This window comes from Syngnathus scovelli, chromosome 2 (assembly GCF_024217435.2).
Source record: "Syngnathus scovelli strain Florida chromosome 2, RoL_Ssco_1.2, whole genome shotgun sequence".
In the NCBI taxonomy this organism is placed as follows: Eukaryota; Metazoa; Chordata; class Actinopteri; order Syngnathiformes; family Syngnathidae; genus Syngnathus; species Syngnathus scovelli.
In genome coordinates this window covers 14,755,320-14,775,048 of record NC_090848.1, presented here as the reverse complement: position 1 = coordinate 14,775,048, position 19,729 = coordinate 14,755,320, and the positions used below count along the sequence as shown (strand labels likewise).

The 19,729-nt window shown below is 40.8% G+C and overlaps 2 protein-coding genes across 3 annotated transcripts in view; one reads left to right on the top strand and one right to left on the bottom strand.

Moving 5' to 3' along the window:
• The first annotated feature begins 1,916 nt into the window (after positions 1-1,916).
• rapgef3 (Rap guanine nucleotide exchange factor (GEF) 3) lies at positions 1,917-17,293 on the top strand. 2 transcript variants are annotated; one of them, XM_049755056.2, is made up of 27 exons: positions 1,919-2,230; positions 4,484-4,531; positions 8,308-8,414; positions 8,684-8,805; positions 9,610-9,781; positions 10,056-10,140; positions 10,383-10,443; positions 10,644-10,720; positions 11,039-11,185; positions 11,262-11,362; positions 11,686-11,774; positions 11,861-11,939; positions 12,413-12,563; positions 12,655-12,737; positions 12,823-12,853; positions 13,736-13,808; positions 13,934-14,071; positions 14,145-14,242; positions 14,524-14,649; positions 14,760-14,941; positions 15,396-15,486; positions 15,563-15,613; positions 15,794-15,881; positions 15,980-16,044; positions 16,126-16,180; positions 16,294-16,365; positions 16,854-17,293. In XM_049755056.2, exons 1-27 carry the CDS (start codon positions 2,147-2,149, stop codon positions 16,970-16,972), a joined length of 2,595 nt encoding a protein of 864 aa, XP_049611013.1. In that variant the 5' UTR covers positions 1,919-2,146; the 3' UTR covers positions 16,973-17,293. The 2 variants fall into 2 exon arrangements, with proteins under 2 accessions (XP_049611015.1, XP_049611013.1); XM_049755058.2 differs by lacking the exons at positions 15,396-15,486; positions 15,563-15,613; positions 15,794-15,881; ... (2 more) ...; positions 16,294-16,365; positions 16,854-17,293 and adding an exon at positions 15,249-15,389 and having other exon boundaries at positions 1,917-2,230.
• Positions 17,294-17,319: 26 nt separating this feature from the next.
• The window catches only part of itga5 (integrin, alpha 5 (fibronectin receptor, alpha polypeptide)), a 31,290-nt gene continuing 28,880 nt past the window's right edge, over positions 17,320-19,729 (bottom strand). Inside the window, exon 30 of the mRNA XM_049755055.2 lies at positions 17,320-19,680. Within this exon, the coding sequence (XP_049611012.1) occupies positions 19,597-19,680 (84 nt within the window). The 3' untranslated portion in view covers positions 17,320-19,596. The remainder of the gene's footprint in view (positions 19,681-19,729) is intronic.

Below are 19,729 nucleotides of genomic sequence, written 5' to 3'. Positions count from 1 at the left end.
CTGCCATGTTAGAGCTGTTTTTTTCTATTTTTTTCTGCTTATAAGACTTATAAGAATCAGTACCGGATTGAAGTATTGCTATTTTGTTACTTCCTGGCATTGATTATGTTAGAGTATGGTTTTAATTTATTGCACTGAAATTGTATTTGGGACGCAAAACTTCAATGCAGGTTGTAAAGCTGAAACTTCACAGTAGAGGCCAGCATTTACCACGTGAAATACAAAACTGGCTGTGCATGCGCAGTAAACTGTAACTTATGTGGTAAAATGTGAAAAAGAAAACAGGAACTAAAATATTACTTGTTAATTAAATTAGCTTATCTCTTCAAATTCTTTGACCTCAGGGTGGTAAGCTTGTAAAAAATGATCCTTAAAAAGTACACATTCTGGACATCAAACTCAGTGCATGACTGCAGTGCATCTATTCTCAGGTAACCCAGCTCTGCTAGAGAAAATTGGTGAATGGACATGTTATTATTGATATGCATTTAGTTGTGCCTGCCAAACTCATCAATTGTGAAAATGCACAGCTGTATTATCTATTTCTGAATGATTAAAGTTTGCTTTTGACCAGTGCTGTGTTCTATTTATGATCAATGCAGCACCTCACAAGGCTAGCAACACTGTGTTTTCTCACTTGTTTCCATGCTGAAAATACATTTGAGCTTTTACGGAATACATGTGGTGACACAAAAGGCAGCTTTATGGATCCATAAAGCTACGAGTGTCAGTTTAACGGCAGAGCAAAGTGCGGGCAAACGTGAGAAAAGGTGAAGCAAAACTCCTGCGCTTTAGTAAAGACATTTAGGCGCTTTTGTTTATCTGTAACTTTGCCACCAACATAATGTTTATCTGACCCAAAGCTGGGACAACTTGATAAGCATACAGAGTGAGGCTGGTCATCATCTGATTACCTCAGACAGCTTCAACAATCAACAGTGAACAGTATTTTCATAGGATGCATTCCCTTCAGCTGGGCAGAGACAAGTGCTTAGCTTGTGGTAAGGCTGCTAAAAACACGGTGAGGTTAATTGTGTAATGGGAATCAGACATAGTCAAGCACAAATCTTGAAGAGCGACAAAGATTTTTTTCAAAGTCAAATACCCACTCTTCAGCCGCTTTATGTATTGTCGTGACTTTCCATCTATTTCATTGCACTTAGCCTCATGAGGGTGGCAGGTGTACTGGAGCCTCGTCCAGCTGACTCACTGTGTACTTGTTGCCAGCTCACTCATGAGGACAAAGTCTTCAGTTAATCTACTATTCATGATTTTGGAACGTGGGAGAAACCCGGAGAACCTGTAGAAACCCACACAAGCATACAAGCTCAGGAAAACAGGAAAACTGAAGCCCGGATACGAACCCCTGACCTCTGACCTGAGGGGGGGGGAAAGCAGTTGCCTCTCTTGCATCTTTAATTTTAAAAAAATGCTTATTTTTATTATTTTTCCAATAAAAAGTTTTAAATATTTTTTATAATTTATAATATATTATTTGGATGCACAGTATTTTTCTCTTGCAATAAATTGCTTTTTATAAAGAAAAAACCCCAATCGATTTCTCATGGTATTTTAACTTTATTCTTGTAACTTTTTCCCATGATTATGTCATGTTTTTAATGGGAAAGAAAATATATAATACGAAATCAGACAGTACCGTTCCCACAGCTTCTTAAATCGTGCCACTGTCTCACTATTGAGGTGGTAAAGGACCGCCCGGTAACTTTGATCTGTATCTCGTGACATTTTTGAAGCGCTCGAAACTGATTATTTAAAAATGAATATTACCAAATTAACGTCAGTCGTCATTCTGCTTGAATCGTGAAGACGTAAGTAGTGAGGTAAAGGATTAAAGGGGGGTCACGTGAGCAAAGCGCACTAGTGTGCAAAGCGCGCACCCCGCGCCTGCGTTTGCGCATGCCACTCCTCCACGATTGTCTCAAAAGTGACGCAGCACGACGACATGGCCAAGCGGAGTCGAGTCCGACTTCGGGATGCGAGAACAGATGAGATCTGGAATCGGTACAATGGTTCAGCTATGTCCGAATGAGACTCTGATTCGCGTGTATGCGCTGCGTGCGCAAGTCGCGTGACGGGCGCTACTTTTCCGATTTTCTTCTGGTCGACTGTTGAGATGTGAAATAAGATGCATCTGTTTAGGAGTTACAATTATCAAGTGTTTCCGGACCGAGACTTAGTGGACACGCCGACCATACGCGGCATCAGATGGGTATGTATATTCACACCTCAGAGCATGCGCTCATGAATGAGCGCATTGTTCTATACTGGACGCAAATTACACACTACAGCGTAATGACACGCGTCTTTTTTTTTTTTTTATTACAGCAAGTCATCTCAACCCGATTGTCCATTTAGAATTTTGACTACAATGCATTCTTTTTTTTTTTTTACAATAACAATGTATAACCTTCAATGAGTATTATTACAACTTTAATTGCATCCAAATTCAACTTTTGCAACTTTTAATAACCATGTGTGTTTTATGCACTTAAGTGTAACTTGTATGTAAGAGGTGCAACAATTGAATAATTGTTTAAAGGGTCCTATGACATCAAAATCCATTTTTATCCACTGTTTTATCAAAAAAAAATTTAAAAGGTCAGTGACTATGTTTACATGCAGTCAATAACCCTTTTAAAACCCGAATCTTGGCAGTATTTAGCTTTTTAAAGTCAGCGTAAACACACCCAAAGATGTGAATATGCTCTTAGTCGGGTTTAAAATCTAATTTCCATTTGATGACTGCACTATTTCAAATGATTACATTTCACTTGATAACATTTTATTGGATTAGAAGGACAAAAAAGCAAACACTACATGTGATGGTTTAAGTCTGAAACTATTCCCAGCCACTTGTGGAAGCACATTTGTGCAGCCCTTTGGGTGGATACAGGAAGGCAATCAAAGCAAAGTATTAAAAATAGTGTATTGTTTATTGTTCACCTTCACACTCCCTTTCTTGGAAGAGCCTGTTGAAGAGTGTACAGAAGGAAAGTTGTCATTTCCTGGTCACATGAAGACACAACATTCTGGTAGATGCCCAACTTGTTACACTTTCAGACTTAATACAAATATCATCTTGGTGTTTATGTCCAGCAATCTTTCTTCCCCCATCAGCGACGCCTTTTATGTAACAAAATGTGTTACCAGCAGCACTGATCTGAATAGACGGCTATTACGTCTCTTCAAGTTAACTTACATAATAAATGACACAAGAAAACTTCAGACACTGCAGAGGATGTCCTCCCAAGTCGCCCACTGTTAGGAAGAGGGCAAAAGTCCAGCCAGAGAAAGCGTCATGAGATGTGAAAAGAATAAAAAAAAAAAAAAAAGCTGTGAAAAAGACATAAAACCGCTCATAAAAGTAAGAGTGAACAAGTCGGGTGGAGAATGAGCGAGCAAAAAAAGCAGACCATGCATGCAATGTCCTCCTGTGAATGTTTCATGTTGACATCATTAATACACACAACCAACAGGCAGGCATTGGCTCCATGAAAAACCTTGTTTAAGACTCTCATTCTGTCGGTCGGCATCGAAAGGAAGGAGAACTTCAATATTTGGTCCAACTACTGTATGTCAGCCTCACAAAGTACTGATGCTCATTTAGCAATAATTTAATGAAGACAGGCTTTGTCACCACTTGCTAGCTGGTACAAGTTAGTTTGTCCAAATGTTAGCCAAGTGACGTGTTTTCTTGTAAGACATCATTATTGTTACTAGCTAGGTTTGTGGTAAATATGTAACATTCCCCAGTCATCTGATCGTGACTGCGTCCATAGGATCAAACTGGTTTTTCTACATTTCCTGCATATACCTCGTGCATCATTTGATCAAGGTCATAACAAAGAAGACAATGTCCTATATGTGGTTTTACAACGCCATTAAATCAACGAGTGTATTTTGTCTTTTGGCCACCTCGTTAGACGAGAAGCTAACAAGGTTGTTTTCCAAGCGCAAACAATGAGGACCATTAGTCGGCCATCCACACCGCTGTGTGACCGACGTATGAGGAAATACAAAAGTGTGTGCAGGAGAAGCGACATTTAACAGATGCGTATGAGATATGACGTGAAAAATGTCTCATCAATCAGTCTGGTGCCGATATGGGCGTGACGTAAAACGTAGTCAGTACAGGGCAGATTTCCCATTTGAATGATTTTCTTTTGCAAACAACAGTAAGTCAGATTAATATTTTTTCACATGTCCATAATTGCTTTTGCAAAATATAAATTGTTGACATTGTCTAACGTGATTCATTCTGCCCTCCACTGACCTCTATTCATCATTCAACACATTTATCAATCATGCATAAATTATCTGGAACCTAATGCAAAATGATTCAATAGAAAATCAAACTAGTAGTTGCTCCTGTCCTAATTTTGGATTGTATGTCCTTGGTTAAACTTTGTTATTTAGAAATGCAAAATTGGCTCATGACACCATCCTTCTCTCCTTCTCATAGACTCCACTACTACCACAGGTGCTGGACTCAAAGGACACAATGAAGCAGGTGTGTATGTGAAGCGAAGCATGGTCCAAAGAGAGACATTATTGTTCTCCCGGGCGAGTTTTGCAGCTCCTGCATCCTCTTGGTGTGCTGAACTTATTCTTTCGTTGCGTTTAATATCTCGTGAAACTGACCATGCAAGTCTTGAAAAGCACATTCCTGACGAGACTGGTGGTCAGAAGGAGTCGAAAGGGCACTTGAGTACTCACTGCTAATCGACCCCCCCACCCCAAGCTGGGACCCTCACACCACTCTTTATCTCAAGCTTGCCTTAACTAAGTGGTAAGGAGAGAAGAAGCAGCAAGCACACCGATAAACGGGGTTAAGCACTGTGGGAGCATATTATTTAGTTAAGACGATACACTGAATCTGATGAACAGCAGAATTCAAACAATATGTTTGTTCTAGTCATGATACCAAAATAACATTTTCATATACACGTACGCAGTGTTCCCAAGGGTATATGCTACTTGTGAATTCACACTGGTGGAATTCATGCTCCATTAGTCACTCAGAAATTCACCTACACGCTGATGCATATAAAATCTCAAGTATTGCTGTTAAACAGTGTATGTGGCGAGCGCCGAGCAGCTGTGTCTCGCTGGCCTAAAACCAGGAGATGGGCGTGTTCAGTGAAGTTGACTTGCCTCATGCCTTAAAGAAACACCAACATCTAGCAGTTAATCCATTGACAGTGATGTCATGGCCCTCCTTGGCCTCAAAAAAAAAAAAAAAGGAAAATAAAACCCACGCCGGGTGGCACCATACCGGTTCAGGGTGGTGCAGGTACAATGGTACAAAAAAAACAGAACTAAGTTTCATAGCTCCTCTTAATGTCTTTCATGATGATACGAGTCTAAAAAAATGACCCTCCTGTAGTTGCAACGAGCATCATTGTGTCACTACTTGCAAAAGTGTGCCATTCCTGTTACAAAGGTCACAGTGCCTTCCAATCTCCCTGTCAAATCACACAGTGTTGACATGGGGGGGCGGGGTCATTCTACCTTACAATACTAATGACTCAAGGAATGCACAAATGCAATATACTGGTGCAGAAGTGTTGACAATTGCAATCCGGCTGTGAAATGCTTTCGATTATGTGTGATAATGAATCTCGCTGCACGTTGACAGGACAAACCAGTTAATGTTGGAGTGGCAAATCTGAATTGTTCATGTATAAGAAAAAATTAAGACTTCTATAAGCTGCTGGTTTATCTTGACTTTAAAAAAAAAGCTGTATGGCAATGTAGCTTTAGCCATGTGGTACGTGTTGCTTGTAATGGTTGATTCCAGATTCACAGTGACAATCGTTATGTCTATAGCTGTCAATGGCAATGAATGAATTTATGAATATATGGTGCAATGGGTCACTCACCTGACCTCCGAGCTGGGGGCATGGACTCGGATCCCACTCGGTGGCAGTGTGAATTGTTGTCTGTCTTTTGCTCTGCACCAAAGTCAGCTTACGTGGGATCGTCTCCTGTTTGCTTTTAGCCTGAAAATGATGAGCAGTGCAGAAAATTGATGACTGTACGGTTAACAGATACTCTTTATCAATGATCAAAGAATTTTCGTCTTATACAGTATGAATCTCGAGTCTGCCTTTTCTCAGAATTCATACAGAATGACTTTGTACTTCCGCTCATGATTCAGTTTGACTTTTAGTGTGAGCCAACCCAGCTTTCAAAATAAAATACGACTTTTAATAGTGTTTTTGCTTGAGTAATGGAAAGTTTGACTCTTGGAAAAAAGTAAATACAAGTTGGTGCCTGAGAATGTCACAGTGGGGATCAAAAGGTGAAATGGGCCCCTGGGAAAGACGAACGTACCTTGTGCTCATGACTTCATCATTGCAATCGTGCAGGACCCACGCTGGATTTATTTAGGGGCCGGCAGATCTGGGAACAAGCTAGTTGAAGTGCATGGAACAGATTTGCGTCGCAATTCCTGATCCAATCACAAAGCAAAGGCTAGTTCTGTTTTAGATGTATAATTGGCTTTCTAGTTTGGAATTAGCATGTTGCATCTAAAGTTGGAATTTTTCCGTGACCCCCACCCCAAAAAAATCATGGTTTGTCAATGACTTTAAATTGTCTTCAGTGTTATGAATAGAAATCTGTAGATGTAGGGTAAAGATTTGCTTGTGTTCACAAAAACCTGTACATCGGGTTCATTGAAGACTATTGCCTTTGGTGTTTTGAAAACATTAAGATGACAAAAGACTCAATAGAGTTGTTGGTGTTAACAAAACTCTGTACATGAGGTTCATTGAAGACTTGGGTCTGTTGACACAAGCACATAGTACAGTACAATAATTTCAATAAAGGCTAGCTTCAGTCGTTCATAAAATGTGGGTCATGTTTATAGAAAACTCTAAACAAAAACACTTCGTTCTCTAAAGCTAAAGCTTAACTGCATGATATACAAAGATATGGTTCAGATACTTTGCTCTCAAGAAGCACAATTGGGATAGGGTTTAAAACACTCAATTGAAACCCAACCCCTTTTTTAATATCCTAATTCAAAACCTTGACCCTAGTTTGAAAACCTAAATTGAAATGCTCTATTTGCAACGCAACCTTGAAACCCCAACCTTAGTTTAAAACCCTCATTTGAAACCTTAATGCTAGCGAGAACCCCAACTTTGCATCCAAAACTATAGTTTAAAATCCTAAATTGAAAACATAACCCTGGGATTTCAAACTAGGCTTATGATTTTGAAATAGGGTTTGAAACCAGTGTTCTGGTTTAGATGTAGTGTTCAAAGCTAGAGTAGGGGTTTGAAAAAGGATTTCAAATTAGGGTTAGGGTTTTGAAGTAGGGTTTCAAGGGTAGCATTACAGTTTTAAAGTAAGGTTACATTTTCAAAGTTGGTTTTCCAAGGTAATCCTCACACCGATAACACATCAATCCATATTGGGGAAAATGACAATTTCTTTTCTGCCCAATACTACGAAATAGGTCGATATTTAGGCCATTATTAAAAACTGCATTAAATACATTAATGTCCAACCATTTATTTTTAATATGGAAACTTGGGGTAGAAATGTTTATATTTATTATTATTTATATTATGTGTGTGTATATATATATATATATATATATATATATATATATATATATATATATTATTTTTTTTTTTTAATGTATTTATTTTCGTATTTACTTAAATGAGAGCCTCAGTTGGGCCTCCCTCTGCAGCCACCCCGCACCCCAGCCTTGGCACCAGCCTGCTTCAGAGGCTGACGGGCTTTTTGCACGCAGAGGAATGATGTGTTGTCCCTTTTGACTCAAAGGCAAGGAGGTTGAAGCAAAGCTACAATTTTATTTTGTTGGTGTCATCAAGCGCAAAAGATGGAAAAACCGGACAGCCACATAGACGCCCATTCTTGTTACATAAGACTTGTTTCTGCAACAGTGGCTAACGGGGCTTCAGCCACCCTTTTCAGGTCTTGGACCTGCTCGCCTTGCGTGCTTTCGAGGGGAAGTGAGGAGGAATTAAATGGCAAATTGAATGGAAACTGACCGAGGGTGGCCGGGGAGCCTCTACGCGTCACAGAGTTACGGGGCCATTTCCAACACCCATTACAAAGATCTTCTCACGTGCTCTTAATTATGCCAGATCACTTCCTCACTTGTGTATACAGAACCATTACATGTCCCAAATTGTTCTCAGCCAATCTCTCCACATCATAAAACAACCCAATGTCATATTTATGCCCCTGATATAAATATAGTTGTGTGTTTAATGACTCACTGCTCATCTCTGTGTGCTTAAGTTCCCCTCAGATCGCGTGGTGAAGGCCGCAAGGTCCGTGTACAGAGCCATGGTCGTGAGGAACCCTGGCTTGATCCGAGATCGGAAACATCACCTCAAAACTTACAGGTAACATGAAAGTTGCTTCATGCCTACTAGGATGGACATTTGAGATTTCCTTTGTCGGGAATGTTAATGATGAATATTGATGTATTGAATTAATTAACTTTGCGCTCTTATTTCTGCTGCTACCCAACAAGCTCAGTTATGTTTCTTATTTTCAACCCAATTTTATATTACAAAAATTACATAACATTTTAAATTACAAACCAATAAATGGATTTACAAAATTGCGCCTACACCATTTGATATCCTTTGTGACTCACCTTCATTCATAGACAATGCTGCTCTGGTAAGGAACTTGTTGATTGGCTGATGGGACAAAATGAAGGCCTGCAGTCAAGAAGCCAGGCGGTCGGAATGTGGCAGGTCCTGGTGGACGAAGGAATCCTGGTTCATGGTAGGACACTGAGACATTTCAAAAAGACATTAGGAATATTGATGCTGAAAACGAAGAGATCCATGAGGAAAAATGAACTTCAGATCAACTACCCAAATCTAGTGAATGTAGTTTCGAGAACTAAACATGTCATGAAATTACTAGACAAAAAAAATTCAACAAAGCAAAAATGTGCTGTCCAATCTCAACAATCATATTATTTACTGGCATTTCTTAACGTAATATATTCAGCAAATGATATCTTAGGCAGTACTCAGACATGCTTGAGGGGCTTAAAATGTGACTTAAGTGTGCAGGCACAAAATTAACCCAGTCAAGTATGCACCAACTACAGGAGAAGGCGCATTGTCTGCCAGCAAAACAAAAGTCCAATCAAGCGAGAAACACTCCATCATCTATTCAAGTGTCTCACTTGGAATAAATTTTCATTCATTCTACAATGTTTTGAAGACACTTTGTTTCCAGTGCTCATATTTAAAAAAAAAAAAAAAAAAAAGTTTGTTTAAAGCGCAAGCAAGAATTGTAATTAGTCTTAGAAAACTATCAATAGTGTACTGTACGAGCATTGGGCTCAATTTGTGACAAGTAACAATTAACGCATATGCTAACACTAAAAGTTGCAAAGTTATTTTTTTGAGGATAAGGACAATGGAACCTTAGTTGCTGCCATGACAACCACTAATCCATTTTTGTACACAAGCCGATGGAGTCCCAGATGGACAATACGTGCATGCTTGTGGTTTACAACCAAATTAGCCACACGTATTTGTTTACTTGCATTGTCTTTGTCTTTTTCATGCCAAGTAAAACATGAGGTGAACTTCCACGACAAGGACACGCAGTTCTACCGCTTCCTGGATTCCCAGTTTGGACCAAACCACCTAACAAAGGACTCGGAGGACGAGCTGCAGGAAAGCCTGTCGCTGCTGTCTCAGCTGGGCCCTGACGCCTTACTCACGATGATTCTACGCAAATGGTGAGTGCCGTGGAGTCTTGGATAATCTGTCACAACATTCCACATCACAAATCACTGGTGCCAGCAGCGGGTACATGCTGGGAGAGATGATAAAGCCATTTTTTTTTTTTTGAAGAAGTGTTCAATCTGCCGAACGACTGCTTGTTGTTCACGACCACCGTGTTGGGCTCTTATCTCAAATTTTTGCTCCCAAGTCAGCGCTTATCGAGACAATTCCAATTCTGACCTAATGTATGCTTTCCTGTGTATGTCTTAACATGCCTTTTGTGTTTAGTCCAGCCCAGAGAAGTGCTGAGGACCTGCAGGTCATTTATGAGGAGCTTCTCCACGTCAAAGCCGCCGCTCATCTTTCCGCCTCGGTCAGTCACTGCTATTGACGCATTACTAAAATTCGAAGTCAATTATATTACAAATTAATTCCTAACAATTTTTTCCATATTAAGTGTTCGATAATTTTTCTTATTGTAAGCAGGCCTGGCATTCCTAACTCAACAACACTTTTTTACTTTAGTTATAAGAAGTTCTATCAGAAGGCATCAAGCCAACATTTCACAGTTTGTTTATGTCTTGAAGCCAACTTTTGTCCCCGCTATGTCTGTAGGTGCGGAAAGAGCTGGCAGCTGTGCTGATGTTTGAATCACATGCTAAGGCCGGTACCGTCCGTAAGTTGGCCCACTTTTGTATATGTACACACGTCTCATTGTGAAGACCAGCTATTTAGCACAATACCACGTTTCAATAAAGCACGCGAGCAGCCCTTGAAGCACCATGGTTGTCAAAATGTGCCGACATCAATGCTGAAGTGTTTTGATCATAATGCACACTTGAAACGTTGGCTCAAAGGTTTGTGTTGTTTTTGAAGTGTTCAGTCAGGGGGACAAAGGCACTTCCTGGTACATCATCTGGAAAGGCTCCGTCAATGTCATCACACACGGGAAGGTAGGTCAGTGGCTCTGCTGAATGATAAAACAAACAAAAGGAATTGCTTTCCTACTTGACACAGGAAGAGCCAAAATTCAAATCTGTGGAATCTGCAAAAAACATTTGCCTGCAGTTGTTAGTTAGTTAGTTAGTTAGTTAGTTAGTTAGTTAGTTAGTTAGTTAGTTAGTTAGTTAGTTAGTTAGTTAGTTAGTTAGTTAGTTAGTTAGTTAAACTGGCCTTTTAATCCCAATTTACCAGTTCACTCAGGTTTGAAGTGCAGCACTATTTCTATCTATAGAAAAACAACATTGACAACAAGAGGTATGTGCGTTCAGGGTCTGGTGACCACACTGCACGAGGGCAAAGATTTTGGGCAGTTGGCCTTGCTGAATGACGCCCCGCGTGCCGCCACCATCATCCTGAGGGAGGATAACTGTCACTTCTTGCGTGTGGACAAACACGACTTCATACGGATTCTCAAGGTCAGCTGACCGTTTGCTCCATTACAATTTTGTTTTGCTGTTGTGTGATAGTATTTGTGCGTTTCTTCGATTTCAGGACGTAGAGGCTAACACGGTGCGATTGGAGGAGCACGGCAAAACTGTGCTGGTGCTTGAGAAATGTGCTGACCCAGATGAGCAGGGGGGAGCTGGAAACAAGTGAGGGACCCAGACACCTGATAGCTTTGTAAATGCCCCCCATTCCGCAAATTACTGATCAAAAATGTTAATATAATTTCTAAAAAAAAAAGCCAAGCATGTACAGCTTTTGGATTAAATTTCTTTTACTATTAATTTTTACTGGTGAAATTAAGATAAAAATATTCTAATAAGAAAATACAATAATACAAAGTCATCAAAAGAATAATTTATTTTTAAAACTATATTGAGGTCTGACACCTCCTCACTTGGTTGCTTTCCTAATCGCTAAATTTGCATACATAATACTATAGTGCAAATTCTTTTTTTCTTGTTGTGTGCAGGTACACTGTGATGTCAGGGACGCCAGAGAAGATCTTGGAACACTTCCTGGAAAGAGTAAAGTTGGACTCCAACGGGACTGATGCCATCGGTGAGAGGTTTTTCGTCTTTTCTTGTTTGTTGGACAAATTCTTCATGACCTTAGCGGTCTTATGTTTTTTTTTTTCTGCCTGATAGATTCGTGTGTGAGCGATTTCTTGCTCACCCACAGAGTCTTCATGCCCTCCAGTCAACTGTGTCCTGCACTGCAGCATCAATATCCTTAGGTCATTGGTTTTCAAACCACATCTATTTAAGTCTTTCCCACTATAAGCCACAATTTCTTCCTCCCAGCTTTTGTCCCCGCAGTTTAAACAGTGATGAGTCTTATTTGTGGATTTTCCCGATCCACTATGTACAGAAATATGTTTGTAAGGATTAAAACGTGTTAAAAGACCTTAAAAACATTTGCTGTAAACGCTATTCAATTTTTCACATAATTTGTGGGTGGTCTAGAACAGAAAGGGGATTACTGTAATCCAATTCTTTTTGACTCCATCAATTAAATCTACTTTTGTCACACTACTGACACTATTAGGCTAAGAAATGAACTGGCGGCTTATGAACCAGTTGATATGTTGGGAGGGGGGGTCTTTTAGATTTCATGTACTCTTAATAGATTGAATTTCATTTTCGAGTATTGGTGTTGTCAACCATCTTCAAGTGAATGTTTCTTAACGGGCAATGCACCTACCAGGCAGAGCTCTCTGAGGGATCCGAGCAGGAGAAGGCCGCCTACGTTCTCAACACGAAGCAGAAGGTGGTGAAGCTGGTTGGTCAGTGGGTAGCACTCTATGGTCTTCTGCTGAGGGAAGACCCCATTGCCGTAACGTTTCTGGAGGTGAGGTTAGAAATCAGTTTTAGAGTTGCATGAAGTGAAAGTACATTTTGACTTTGTGTGTACTATTTATTTCTCGTGTGCTCTCAAACAGAAGCTAAAGAAGGACATTGCAGCGGATTTTCGTTTGGCTGGCGTGCTGAAAGATCAATTACGGGATAGAAGAAGAACAAAAGTGTAATACTATTAGTGTACCTTAAAATATCCTCAACAACTTCTCGAGTCTCAAATTGCAGCTAATGTGTATTGTCATCTTCACCAGGTTAGAGAATGGCTACCACTCATTGGGCAGGGTAAGGACCATAATTCTTTGTCTAACAATTTTATGTAATGTTTTACTATTTTTTTTTGTAGCTCTGTAGCTTAATTTCTCATTGGATCAAAATCCAGCAACTCAGGTTTGTCATGCTGAGCAAGTTCAAATGCAATGCAGAACCTGACAAAGTGTATTTTGTTTAGATAGGATCTGCCTGTTTTTGCTGCCCTCCTCATTGTGCTTTCAGCTCCATATCCTGTAGCTTTCAACAAGCAGACTTTAAATGTTTATTTTTCTAGGCATGGTGAGTCGCAGTGTATTTCCCGTTTAGATCCCATTTTGGACGTGCTTCTTTGCCTTTTCTAAAAAGCGTTTTAAATCAGTCCACCTCTCTTTTAATGCTGCTAACACTTGAGAAAGGAGGCAGGGAAATTATGATAAAGCATTGGCCTTGCTACATGCATTTTAGCCAAGCCATGTTGCAAAGGGTAAAAGTATTTGGACTGTGATTTATTCTCCGCTTAAAAGATGTATTAAATAACTTCACTAAATTATTGAATTTTTCTTGCTCCATCTTGCCTCCCACGGTTTGATCTGTCCATTAGCATTACTTTATGACAAACGCCTATGACGTCAAAGCCAGACTTTCGGGTAATGGTATGTCCGTTTTGATCACAATAACTTTTGATATGAAATGTTCATACTGTTTCATCCCTTACAATATGACTTAATCATTGCCAGTACAGTTGATAACAATTTCTATGATGGCAACGGTTTGACCTGATACCACGATTCAAATTGCAAATCAGAAGTTGGCCATCACCCTGAAGAAAATATGTTCCGCTGTAACGGCATATTTATCTATTTTTATTATTTATTTAGTGTTGCTTCCCTGTTGTTGTTCTGATGTCATCAACAGAACTCATTTGACTGGTTTGCTCACAGCGAGGAGCCTGTTAGACGGATACAACCAATCAAAGCGCAGGATAAAGGTGAGCTGTCAAAACATTCTGATATGGAAACTGCCAAACTGCGCTTGTTTTGGCCGACAACTTGGAAAAGTTGCCTCGGCCGTTTGCAGCGTAGTGATGTGGTGACGTTCTGCTCTGCCATGCAGTGTTATACGAGATTTACACGCCAGACCACCAAGCTCTCACGCTGATACTGCCGGTCAACATGTCCGTCCAACAAGTAATGCTGTCACTAGTCAAAGCTGGAGGAGATCACGTGCTGGTCAAGATGAACTCAGCTGGAGGTGCCAAATCATCATTGTGACATATTTTATGCTAGTCAAAACCTTTAATAACTAACGTTTGCCATCCTGACAGAAAGAGCCCAGTTGAAATTGGATGCCACAGCCGTGTTCACCGCGCTGGGACTCAACGAGAGACTCTTCATCTGCACCAGTGGCCAAGTCGAAAAACTGGTATGGATATTTTCAATGTGGTAAATTGAACAAACTGCTGGTAAACATCGTGTGACCACACACGAATGAAGTAACACGGTGTTTATCTACACAGTTCTGAGGCTCTGTTTGAATCTTGCCTTTGGACTTCCTGTGTAGCGTTTGTATGTTTTCCTCGTGCTTGTGTGGGTTTTCCTAAAGGCATCTTTCGTGCACTCAAGAAAAGATTCCTTTGAGATCCTCCCTTTTCTGACATACCCAATGATTCTATATCTTCTCTCTTACTCTCGCTCTTGACTCAGACACCCCTGAAAGAGCAGCAGGGTCCCGAGCGAGGAAGTGCCGACACACTTGAGCAAATGTGCTCCAAGGACATCGCCACTGAACTCACCAACTACGACTGGGAACTGTTCGCCACCATGCACGAAGTCAGTCGTTAATCCTTTTGCGTGATTCTAAACCAGACCTGCCGTCACTTGGTTCCTTTTGCATCTTCATCACCACACTGAGGATGATAACCCTCCGCTTCTTCCTCCAGTCTGAGATCATCCATTACGTATTTGGACGTCAAAAGTTCCCAGGCTCCATAACGGCCAACTTGGAGCGTTTTGTCCGTCGCTTCAACGAGGTTCAGTACTGGGTCGTGAGCGAGCTCTGCCTTTGTGAAGACCTGGTCAAACGAGCCATCGTGCTGAAGAAGTTCATCAAGATCGCTGCAGTGTAAGAGTCTGCATCTAGTGATGGGGTGGGAAAAGGCTTCAAGGTGATTCATGAACCACGTGTTGTGTTTTTTGAGACCTCTAGATGGCACTCTTTTTTCAACATAGGCACTCTGGCTTGCCATTTCCCCTTTTAACCAACAGTGCCATCTGAAGGATTAAAAAAGTACAACTGGTTCATGAATCAAACTTGAAGCTCAATTTCCCCATTTCTATTGCATCCATTTTCTTTCTTTGAACATTCTGTTTCCATTGTTTATTTAGGCAGCAATGCCAGTTTGATCTGAAATAATTGCTCCCTCTGTCAGATGCTGCTACGTAGGGAAATCCATTCTGGCACTGTTTCTTCAAGATGAAAATTCACAACAGAACCTTGTTGAACGAAATCAAACGTCACAGGGTCAAAAATTGTTCAATAAAATAATCTCAAATTGACTGACTTTGTGTCCTTTCAGATTAAAGGAGCAGAAGAATCTCAATTCCTTCTTTGCCGTGATGTTTGGTTTGAGCAACAGCGCCGTGCATAGGCTTTACAAGACCTGGGAGGTGATACTTCACTTCACGTGTGACACTTGAATACTGTCACCATTATTTTTCACAATTAGCCCGTCTCTTTTTGTAGAGAATACCCGGTAAGACAAAAAGAATCTACTGCGCCTACGAGAGGCTTATGGTGAGTCGGACTTAAAATATAACGTGCCTGTGCAGTGTTTGGAACGGTTCACAGGTGTCTAAATCACAAATATGTGACATGATGCATCCGTTCATGCTTCCTTGTATGGAATGCTCATATTGGAAACAAAAACAGTGTCATATGGTGGCCGTTAATGCAACTTGTACTGTCTTGTGCCAGGATCCTTCACGCAACCACCGAGCTTACAGGTTGGCTGTGGCCAAACTCAACCCCCCTTACATCCCCTTCATGCCTCTCATACTCAAAGGTAACCAAAGGTCACCACCACTTATCATCATCATACAATAACGGAACACAGCAGTGACGTGAGTGACCAAAATGACCAGATGTTACGTCTTTTTTCAGACATGACATTCATCCACGAGGGAAATTCCAACCTGGTAGACCGGCTGGTCAATTTTGAAAAGATGGTAAGACAGACTTGTGCTTACTGACTTGTATGTTTGGAACAAATAATCAACACTGTGACCTAAATGTCCTTCACCCACAAGCGCATGATTGCCAAGACTGTGAAAATGGTGCGGCTTTGCCGGAGCCAACCTCATGGTGAGTGCCATAAGGTTATATTTTGGACAAACGTATTGGGACACGTCCATAATCCAGTTGTTGCAGCAAACTATGCGAAATGACATCAACCGACATTTCCGATCCCTCTGCAGTGCCTTCGTCGCCACAAAGAGGCCTTGCTGACCGAATGTTTCTGGAAAGCCCTGCTGCACGCTTATCTACATGTAAGTTGGATTACATTTGTGTAGAGATGGAAAGCCCGTTGATTTGGAAGGGAGGGGTCCTTCCTTGATGTTAGGCAGTATGGTTGCCTAATTGTTAGCACTTTTGCCTCACAATTGACAGGTGTCCGGTTCAAATCTCAGCCTCCTCTGTGGGTTTTGTACATTCTCCCGGTGCTCACATGGGTTCTGTCCAGTTCCCATGGGGAGAATGGACTATAGATACAACTGAACTGCACTTGAAGTAGAAATATGCTCATAGATAGTTGTCCTCGTCCTTATAGCATCACAGGCCCTTCTTTTACCCCAGTTCTGAGGAGCGGCTCAGATAAGCCGTTTTGTGAATCACTACCCTGGCCACAGGCTAAATCGTAACCATTAGAAGAAATAGCTATGAAAATTTGTTTATGTTCATTGCAACTCACAGCTTTAATTTTTTTGAAGAACAAAACCATACATAGAATGTCTTGCTTTGTTCTCCATCTTAACAGACTCGGACCACGCACTCCCTTTGCGGAGTCCCAGCAACATCCAACACTACATCCAGAACCTGAATGTGATCGACAACCAGCGCAAACTAACACAGCTATCGAGGACACTAGAATGCTAGCACACAAAAACTCTGCGAACAAATACTCGAGCTCTGGAGGTGCTGCTAGGCTGGTTGTCATGGCGACCGACTCAAGGATGAGAAGAACTTATGCTGAACTGCAATCAAACCGACGGCCTTCCAAAACACTCTTGTGTTTTTGTGTTATTCATCAACTTCATAGACTGCAGTCACACACCATTTCACAAAACGCCAGAGGAACACAATCAGCCTTTCACTATTCGGTCAGTCGTTTATGCACAAATGTTTATAAATCAGTAAATGCTCTGTATATGCATATTTCATACATTTGTTTTTCTTAATAAATTATTTTCCCAATTACGTGCATTCAGTTAAACCCCAGGGGATTTGTTAAAAAGGGAAACAGTTTATTTAAAATACAAATCATACAAAGTAGAAATTTCTAACTCATAGCAGGAACAATTAACCTACAAGATGCGCCCTCTCCATCCAGGAAAATTAAAATGAATCCCCAATATGGGGTGAGAAAATTCACAAGTTACCATTTGGAAATACTCTCCTAGTCATAAATATGTACAACGACTTTTTGGAAGAGAAAGGAAGAATTCAAAACAAAATAAAGGTGGCAAGAGGTGCAGTGCCTTCACATGGTGTAACCACAGGGGACGATGGAGGTGACGCCCCGTTCTTATAAATTAGGAAGAATCTTGTAGACAATTTGAAAAACATTAAATCCGTATACTGTACGTGAGGGGGATGGTTAGTGAGGCAAACAAACGTGAATCGTGTCGGGATAGAGGCAACCATACAGCGCATCATCATTATTCATGTCAGCTCTCCAAGGTTGGTGATCTTTATCCGTGCAACAAAGTGGTGACAAATTCATTCAAAGTGTAATATCAGCAAAGATGAACCTGAACAATGAAATATGTGCTTATCGCAAACAACACTTTAGATTGCGTAACAAAACTAAAATAGAATGCATACAAAACAATGACTTGGAGGGGGGAGGTGGGGGGGTGACTATAAATATTGCACATCTAAACAAGCTCCCAGTGCCTGGTTGGCCCTTTTCTGATGCCAATATGATACTTGGGACGGCAGTATTGCAATACGATAGTATCGTAATATGATCGGAAGACCACCTGGTGACACAAATAATAACGACAACAGTATTGTGATATTTCATCAATAACAATGGAAAGGGCGGGCTGTCACTATTGAATATTTTCATAATTGATTATTCTAACAATTATTCCATCGATTAATGAAATAATCACATACAACTTTATTGCCGTTAGTGTATTGGAAAACGTGTTTTTCCTTTTAACAGTTTTATTAACCAATTATTTTATTTAATCGGTATTATTTAGTCATTAAAGAAAAACTAAACAACAGTTAAGCAATATCACACAAGTAGGATTGATGACATTGTTTTCCAAAGCAAAAGAAACGAGTCCCGCTCATAATGGCAAAAGAAATCAGAATTCCTTTTGAGAGCCTGAAATCAAATGATTACTCAATTATTAAAATATGATAATTGATTTTTTTTCTTGTATCAAGGTTTTGATAGTAAAATTTAGATGGGGGCAACATGTCATGGAGGAAAGTCGTCGTGAACAAGGACCTACCGGTGGGAACGCTGGAGGAATTCATACAATAAAACTAACATTCATAAATATGCCATTCACACAAATGCATGTTCGCTATCACACTCAAAAGTCAGAAAGTATTTGCATGTCAAAGTCCAAGAACAAGACTAAAGTCAGATTGAAAAGAAATCGCAACACTTGTCTTGATTAAGTTCAGTCCTGCAGTCTTTTGGTTGTGATCTGATTTTGTTTTTCCCTCTCTTAGTTAAACGGGTCATAAATAGTATGTCACAGTAACACCAAGCTGAAAATGGGCTCCTTCACACTCGTAGAAACCGCCCCCGACATGAACCCTCTGTGTTGGCTACAACTCTGCTGATTGTCACGTTCAGGGCTTTGGTTCGAGGCATCGTGACTTTTCAGAGTCCAGAAAACGTTCTCTGGCGGAACTTTTAAAGCAAGGCTTTGTCCAGTTCCAGTCCCGTCTCGAGTTATTTAGAGGTTCCGGCGAACAAGCAAAGCGATCAGTAGCAGGCAACTTGAAAACCCGTGAGGAGCGCGAGTCAGTCTTTGGCATCTTTGGAAGTGAATCAGTAGATTTTCTTTGAGTGCAAAAACAACTCAACGCAGCACCATCCTCCGACCTGAGGCAGAGAGATTGCCGCCATGGAGGGACACAAAGCGTCTGACCTGGCAGTTGGACACAAAGCGTCTGACCTGGCGGTTGTCTATACCTGCGTAACCTGTCCTGGATGCTGGACACAATCCTGTGAGCATCCTAGACAGGTCAGCTGCATTCATATACTACATTTAAAAAAAAAAAAAGATCCTAATGATCTACTTTGCCAAGCGACCTGCTGACAAACATAAATACAAAACAAACATTCATTTGGTTTGGAGTACGTCTGGAATTGTCTTCTGACCAGTCTAGTAGTTCCAGTGGTCTCGTTTTTTTTTTGTTTTGTTTTTTGCTGCTTTGCAATCTTCCGTCGTGTGTCTCCCTTGCAATCATGTGGCCTGGTTCTGTGGTTCTGCGGCCCTGCTAGAGGGAGCCTGGCTCGCGTGGGCCGCTCAGGCCTCCGAGGCAGCCTGCGGTTTGAGTTGGGCTTTCTCCATGGCGGTGCCGTACGGGAGGGATCTCTTGAAGAAGCCGAACTGCCGAATGACACGGAGCAACAGTTCAATGATGGCAGCACTTGAATAA

Coding starts and splice junctions, on each gene's coding strand:
- rapgef3 (XM_049755056.2), top strand. CDS start 2,147: ATGCATCTGTTTAGGAGTTACAATTATCAAGTGTTTCCGGACCGAGAC. Junction 10,721..11,038: donor ATGTCATCACACACGGGAAG/GTAGGTCAGTGG, acceptor ATGTGCGTTCAG/GGTCTGGTGACCACACTGCA. Junction 11,775..11,860: donor CAACGGGACTGATGCCATCG/GTGAGAGGTTTT, acceptor TCTGCCTGATAG/ATTCGTGTGTGAGCGATTTC.